The sequence below is a fragment of the Musca autumnalis genome, unplaced genomic scaffold (assembly GCF_047663935.1).
Source record: "Musca autumnalis isolate F117 unplaced genomic scaffold, ASM4766393v1 scaffold_4, whole genome shotgun sequence".
Taxonomy (NCBI): domain Eukaryota; kingdom Metazoa; phylum Arthropoda; class Insecta; order Diptera; family Muscidae; genus Musca; species Musca autumnalis.
Window position 1 is genome coordinate 6,873,201 of NW_027411977.1, and position 8,340 is coordinate 6,881,540.

Below are 8,340 nucleotides of genomic sequence, written 5' to 3' on the forward strand. Positions count from 1 at the left end.
AAAGACTATGGCAGATGCTATTAATACATTTTTATACCCTCAGCATTTATGCTAACGAGGGTGTATATATACACTGGACGAAATCCGTTTCAAACAACTTGGAGTCGATTTAGCAATGTCTGCCTGTCCGTCTGGCTGGCTGGAGAGCACGATAACTCTCGGATGGATTAACCTATTTGGTTCTATATTTGGCTTTCGTAACATTTTGTCCAAACTTAGTTCAAGTTCGAAAATGGGCCATATTCTCCATTTCCTCTGGTGGCTTCCCCAAAAAAGGTTCAATTGTTTTCGCAAAAATTAACCGATTTGTTCCATACTATGCACATCATAATATTTTTACCAGACATAGATCGTGTTCGAATATGGATATTGGTCTACTTCTTCGGGTACCTCCCACAATTTGGAAATTTTGGAAAAGTGCAATTTAAAACCTCCTCTTGAATAGTTTTGATTTTTGTTGTAACAACTTGTATTCGCTGCCCTGATTTTTTTTCAGAGGGAAGTCTGAGAAAGTGGCCCGAAAACCGTTGTAAAACCCATTAAATAACCACGTGTAGTGGGTGCAGCGCACGATAACTCTCCAATGCATAAACCAATTCGTTCCAAAATTTGGTAGTCGTAATATTTTGGGCTAACTTAACTCAAGTTCTAAGATGAGCCAAGTCGGTCCACTATCTTGGGTACCTCCCCCACAACTCTCGAAGGCAGTAACCGATTTGGTTCATATGCACGCAGAAATAAAATATTTTTCGCTTTTGTTGGGAGAACAATCTCTATTTTTGTTCCAACAATTAATTTGTTTTGTTCAAGCATTGCAATTGCAAATCCAAAAATACCATCGTTTGCTCCAAACATTCAAAACAAAAAAAGCTTTCGAAATTCCTCAATATTGTAATAATCATTGACAATACCTATGATAGGAACTATCATAATCTAGAATTTTTACAAAAACTATTGTCAGAACAGAAAACCTGTTACTGACATTTTTGATTTGATCGTATATAATTCTCGTATACACTTTCCACATAACTTTGGTATAAAGGTCAAAAAAAAAAAAAAACCCAGGTCACGTATAATATTATGAGCATTGTACATACACAAAAAAAGAACAAAGATAAGAGAAACTCATACAAACAAAACTCACCAAAACTGTTTTTTTTTTCGCCACGACATCGAATACCGAGAGGAGAGAATAAAATTGTCGAAGAAAAGAGAATATTATTGTCAAGCAGACAAAAACTATTGTTGGATATGACAACAACTATTGTTGGATATGACAAAAACAATTGTTGTAATTAACAAAAACGATTTTTGACTCACAATACTACATGCGGAATCTAACAATATCTTTACAATACATATTTTGCTCTTCGAATATTGTTGGATCAATCATATTTTTTTCTCTGCGTGTGGACTAAATATGTCAACTACTTCGAGTACCTCCCACACAAAATTTCGGAGAAATTCTGTTTAGGACCTCCTCTCGAATAGTTTTGATTTTTCTTGCAACAGGTTGCACTCAATGCCCCTATTACGATGGTACAAGTTTTTTGAGTGGCAAGTCCATAGTTAGTGAGAAAATAAAAGTTGTAACAAACCCCTATGGCCAGCAATTGTAGTGGCTGGTGCGCACGACAAAACTCCAACCAAACACTGTGTTGGTCCAGACTTTGTATATTGTAATATTTCTTCGAATATTAGATAAAATTCGAAGGTGGTGCTTATAGGTCCTCTTCTTCCGATACCTCCACAACAAAAGTTCGAAAATATTCCCCAAAATGGTACGCTCGATATCTCATGAACGGATCAACCGATTTGATCCAAACATTGGATCTTGAAATATTGTGTCCAAACTTAGTTTATGTTCAAAAATGGGCCCTATCGATGCACTGCTTGAAGTAGCACCCACACAAATGTTCAACATTTTGTGTTATTTTTCTTATGTAAATGAAAAAGAATATCAGAGAAATTGTCATCACAAACTACTACACTTAATGTTTCACATTTGGTGAGAGTGATCATCAAGTTCAACATTTTTGTTTATGTGCGGTTAAGGGTCTGTTCGAGGATCCTTTGGAAATTTTTACAGATCGTACTCGTAGCGTCCCTGGTTACACCGATAATATGTTTAACATGGGCAAGTCCATGTTTCCTGATATATTGGTCCAAAAGTCTAAATTATATGGTAACCAGCTGAAATAAATGGTAGGCGCGATATCTATCGAGAGGATGGTCTACCAAAATAAGACCCATTTCCAAAATGGACTATGTCGGTCCATTCCTTTAGGTACCTCCCTCGCAAAACTTTGGAGCTTTAATCCAAATCCATATTTTTGTAGGCAAGTTAATACATACGCCCAAAATTTTGAAACCCCCCTAAATACATACATTTTTTTTGGGAAAGAAGAACACAGGTGGAGGGTATATTGTAGTACAAAGCCGACTGATGCTTGTTTACTAGTTTCCAAAAATGTCAATTCTACAAATAAAAACAGTTTTTTTCTCACAGAAATAAAGTGCTATAAATCATTCGAATAATGTGACGATTGTTTAAAAACATATTTTTGTCAAGATTTTTTTATATGCCAATAGTAATATCATTTACATAGCATTTGTATCAATGCATCTTAAGAACCACATTCACCTCATGGCATTTGAAATCCAGTGGGTTCCGTAAATCTAAACGTACTATAAGGCCAATGATGAACCGATGATGTACTGTCATCAAACATAATCTAAGTTTGGAAAAGATATAACGGTACGCACAATTTGGACCTAATTGGGCACAATTTATTCAATGTACGCAGAGAAAAAATATGATTGATCCAACAATATTCGAATAGCAAAATGTGTATTGTACTCGTAAAGATATTGTTAGATTCCGTATGTAGTATTGTGACTCCAACAATCGTTTTTGTTAATTACAACAATTGTTTTTGTCATATCCAACAATAGTTTTTGTCTGCTTGACAATATTATTCTCTTTTTTTCGAAAATTTTATTCTCTTCTCTCGGTGTTCGGTGAAAATAAACAATTTTGGTGAGTTTTGTTTGTCAGAGTTCCTCTATTCTTTGATATTTTTTTGTATATGTACACCAGGGGTGCTCAGAATAGTTCGTGTATTAGTAGTGGTAAGACACTCTCCCCATTAGTAAGCAATGGCAAATGAGAAATAAAGAGAGAATACGTTTGGTTTGTTTTTACGCTACCGTAAGGAAGTGATCACCAATGATGTACACCATTGGTAAGGAAGTGATCACCAATGATGTTCACCATTCTACTATTCTGAGCACCACTGATGTACACCATGTGATTCTTGTTGTTATTTGTTTCTTCTTACTCATTCTTCTTTGTGTTTTGATAGTTGAGTTCAGGAAAATTCAGTACAATAGTACTTTTTTCAGTACCATTTCACTATAAAAAGTACCGAAGTACCCCCGCTGCCAATTCAGTACCATTTCACGTACACACGTTGAAAAATTGTATGTGAAACTAAAAAAAATCCCACTTTCGTAGTACATCCCAACACGAGAACCTGAAATACCTCTTTTATGGGGGCTATATGAATGCTGGCAAACTATCGATAGTCCGGCTGTCGTTTTGATTACTGACGTAAAACAAAGTTTACATCGGCCACAAAAACACATCTGTCGCGAATAATTAAAATTTGTTAAAAATTTTAAAAAAATAGTTTAGAGTTCATTGTAGACAAAGCTTTACGACAGCGTTCAAAACGATAGTCGGACTATCGATAGTTTGTCAACTCTAGGCTATAGGAATGTTTTATACCATATCGAATAAAAATACCTAATTTCAGTCTTTTCAAAATCGGGTGCTATCGTTCTATGACCAGCACTGACAAATATCTGGAGGAGAGTTTTGTAGCCCCAACGAAGATTAAATATCAAATTTCAACAAGTGTGGTATGATGATATGAATCAAAACTTCAAAATACCGATAATCTGGAGGTACCGTTGTATGAGGACTATGTATATCAGAACGTGGACCGATAGAGCCCTTTTTCAATACCAAGCGTCCTAAGATTAATTAAAACTTCTGTTCCAAATTAAAAAGCTCTATCTTAAATATTGCGAGATTTATCATGATTTCAACAAACGGATGGACATAGTTATATACTTCATAGGGTCTGACATAGTTTGTTATACCCTCTAGGAGGGTATACAAATATATACGATTCTGCAATATTCTTCAGATTACAAAAATATAAGTCTGTTTTGGTCGTAATTTGTGTTTTCTTTTTACAGTGTTTTATTTAACTTACTTTGGTCCGTTTAGTTCAAATCTGGTAACTCATTTTTAACACAGTTGCAGTTGACCAATCGAACTGAAACTTTGCACACTTTTCAGATTTGGATGACAATACATGAATATGGGCCCAAATTTTCATACAGCCCCCATATAGCGGTACCACCCGATTTCAGGTATTTTGAGGATTTTATTTTCATTTTTGCCCGAATTAACTGTCATTTAACATTTCCAATGATACAGACATTCCCCCACCAAAAATTGTGGACATATTTCCAGGTTTTGGTATAGCCCCCTTATAGCGGTACCACCCGATTTCAAGTATTATGAGGATTTTATCTTTATTTTGAGGTCGAATTGGTTGTAACTTGGCATTTACAGTCCCCAATGGTACAGAAACTTCTCCACCAAAAATTGTTGACATAGGTCCAGGTTTTGGTATAGCCTTTATATAACTCATGATGGAATCTCTCAAATAAAACCCATGCATTTAAATTAAAAAAGGTGCCAAAATTAAACGGCAAGCGTTTTATTTGAGAGATTCCATCATGAGAAAGAATATATTTATTGAGGCTTAGCGACAAATTATTTCCTAGTTTTAAGTGCATTTCTAAATAAAACACTGAAACTTAATTTTTTTTAAATTATATTTTATATATCAAAACCTATCCTGGCATCTCCTAATATAAAATTGGCATAGAAATTTTACATAATATTTGTTACAGTCACATACGCACATTAATTGACATAGTACATTTTGTAACGGTCTGGAGGTTTCATACATAACAACATTATATTAGTGGCGGTATATTGATTTAATATGCATTCTGTTACGGAAACATAACTCCCTATTCAATTTTGGTTGCCTTTCATTTTTAAAATTCGATATACATAGTACATACATACATTTGTATATAGTAATGTAATTTGTTGTTGTCAAATGTTTTATTGTATTAAAGCACTATTAATCATTTAAACTTAATGGAACTTTAAATCTTATTCGCACACCTCAATACACATAACATTTTTATTTTTTGTACTCCATAAAACTTGAAACAAAAACGTTTTTAAATTTACCTTTCTTCCAATGGTATGCTCTCCAATTCAGGTACACTACACCAATGTTGTTCCGGTATCAGGGTTAAAAATATTTGCGAAAAATATATAAAGGCCACAAAGAAGGCAAATGGTATCATGCAAATGAAGAGGATTTTCTGATATTTACCAAATTCACCAATCATTGGTAAAATATCATCAAAATCAATTGGAGCAGCAATGGTTGTATTTGTTGTTCCATTGTCCAATTGTAAGGAATTGGAGTTGCCACTTTTTCGTCGAATCACAGTTTCACCCGGTCTTTCGTCGTGAGTAAATGAAACATTAACAAACCCATTTGTATCATCCTTCGCCGATGCACGACGACCCTCATTATTGTTAACAGTCATGTTTTCCACTATTTGTTTTAATATTTGTTTGTGTGTGTTTCTTTTTTGTTTTTTTTTTTTCGTAACAACTAATACTAAAAATTGACAATAATAATTGCAACGTTAATTAACTATTTGTTTTTCTTTTTTTGAGTTTCCACTTTAATTTATGTTCTTATGTTTGTAATTGCGGTTTAATGTGGTTTAAATATGCATTCGAATATTCGTTAAAGAAAATCTTAGCACTAACACTGACTAATAAAATACGCGACACAAACACCAGTACGTTAAGAGCTCAGGTACTGGCTCTTTACACCGTTCAAAAACACATTAGACTGAACAGGCACACAGTCCGACGAACGATTTTATAGTTTTTCTTCGTGTTTCAAGACTTTTTGAATTTAGAGCCGAAGTATACAAAAAACGTCTGTCGCCTGCCAAATGCTCAACCGATCAATGATGCATTTCCAAACCAAGACTTGGTTAAGAACATTTACTTTGAAGCAAACGTCGTCGTTTTTTTCTTTCTTCTTAGGAGTACAACAAGTTAAAGCAAGAAATAACCGGTTAGTCATACATAATTATTGCTAGTTTACAGCTCAATATCTAGTCTAATTTTGACATATGAAAGAAAAAACTGAAATAGCTTTTAAGGCGTGGACAATTATGCACGGCTACTCGGCAATCTCCAAAGAAATTAAAACTGCATGGTATTTGTCTTTTGTTTTGAAAAAGAATTATCAACAAACAATTAAGATAAATATAACTTTGCATTTAATTTCACAAAGTCTTTTTATTGTTAAGCCTTCGTTAGGGACCGTTATAGATGTTTCATTTCATGGTCGTTAAGTTCAAATACCTTTTAGGCAGTAATTAATTTATTTTTACTTACTTTTATATAACATATGTAATGGAATTCTGTAACTCATTTTTAGAGTTACAGACAAATATCGGTAAAATTAAAATGCAAAATTATGAATGAAAAGTATCAATAAAAACTGAAAACACTGTTGCTATCTGTAGGGGTTAACGGCAACTTTATTTCGGTTGTTAAGTTTGCGAAAATGTTCGTTAATTATCGAAATTATAAGCATTTTAAATTTTCCGATTTTTGTCGGTAACTCAAAAACTGAGTTACAGAATTCCACTACTGATCCACAAAACTATTTTCTGCAATAAACAACGAGTCGTATAAACAATAATTTATATGTTTGCAATCTTTCTTTCCTACGGATATTTATCTTCTATTTTGAAGTCAATACAATTTATCAATAATAATTGAGAATTAATAGTGATTCCATTATTATTAATTCGGGCTGGAATCGGCGGAATTGTACCATTGTGTATTTAAATCCTCAAATTCAAGAACATAGCTTATTATTAGTTGTTTCAAAGAAAATACATATATGTAAGTTCCAGTACATTTTAATGATAAAAGCGTCAAACGAGCAAATTGACGAAAATAAGTTCCATATACACATTTTTTTTCATTCTCGGGGGAGGCTGTAACCCCTAGAGAACGCGTCGCAGTTGGCGGATGGCGAACGCTTCCCAGTCATGGGTGGTAGGAGGGAAATCAAATACCTTCCGCGGACCAAACAGCCCGGAGAGAATACTTCGTAACAAACCACTTCATTAGGCTTATCACATCATAATCAGTGGTATAAAGGTTAATGTAAGTTGCAGACGGCGGAGGAATCAATATTGGTCAACGGCGTGCATCATGACTTACGGTAGTAAGTCACTGCATACACAGCATGTCTGTATGCTTTAATCAGCAGCCCTGGCAACAGAATCGGATGCGGCAGCCTAATCTGCTGCTCATCTTAAACCACTATGATTAATGAAACCACAACAAGAAACAGAAATCAATTGATCAATCAGATGACGACTTTTGGCATGAAATCAATGATACGAATTGGAACATGGAATATCAGGACGCTATTGGAATCATCAAGGCTAAATCAGGTGTGTAAAGAATGTTCATTATACAAAATAGAAATTTTGGGCCTAGCAGAAACACGTTGGCCAGAGCAAGGTGAATTCCCAACAAACAATAACTTCACACTTTTATTCTCGGGAAGACCGAAAGGCCAAGTTGTTGGCCTCCTATTATCCAGGTATGCACAAAAAGCGATGTTAGATTGGAAGCCTCATACAGATCGCATTATTGAAGCTCGGTTCAGGACGAAGGCCACAAACATGACTATAATACAATGCTATGCGCTATGCGCAAAAGAAGAATTTTATAACAGCTTAAATTCAGTACTGACAAATATACGGCGTAGCGATATAGTTATGCTTATGGGAGATTTCAATGCCCAAGTTGGCGGAGACAACACCAATCTCCAAAATGTAATGGGTACCCATGGAGTCGGACGTTTAACTGAGAATGGTAAACTTCTTGCAGAAACAGGTTCTACGCACAATCTTCTGATTGGAGGTACGCTCTTTCCGCATAAAATAATACATAAATTAACTTGGATATTACCGGACTACCACACGGAAAACAAAATCGATCATATTTTGATAAGCAGGAAATGGAGAGGATCTTTACTCGACGTAAGAAACAAAAGGGGAGCGGATGTAGAAATTGATCATCATCTTCTTATTGCAACCGTCCGTTTAGAAATAGCTTCAATAAAGAAC

At 34.7% G+C, this 8,340-nt stretch overlaps 1 protein-coding gene across 1 annotated transcript in view; it reads right to left on the reverse strand.

Moving 5' to 3' along the window:
• The window catches only part of LOC141400716 (solute carrier family 22 member 13-like), a 40,131-nt gene extending 34,106 nt beyond the window's left edge, over window positions 1-6,025 (reverse strand). Inside the window, exons 1-2 of the mRNA XM_073980160.1 lie at window positions 5,942-6,025; window positions 5,345-5,786 (exon numbers count right to left, since the gene is read on the reverse strand). Coding sequence (XP_073836261.1) covers window positions 5,345-5,712 — 368 coding nt within the window. The 5' untranslated portion in view covers window positions 5,713-5,786; window positions 5,942-6,025. The remainder of the gene's footprint in view (window positions 1-5,344; window positions 5,787-5,941) is intronic.
• Between the last annotated feature and the right edge of the window lie 2,315 nt (window positions 6,026-8,340).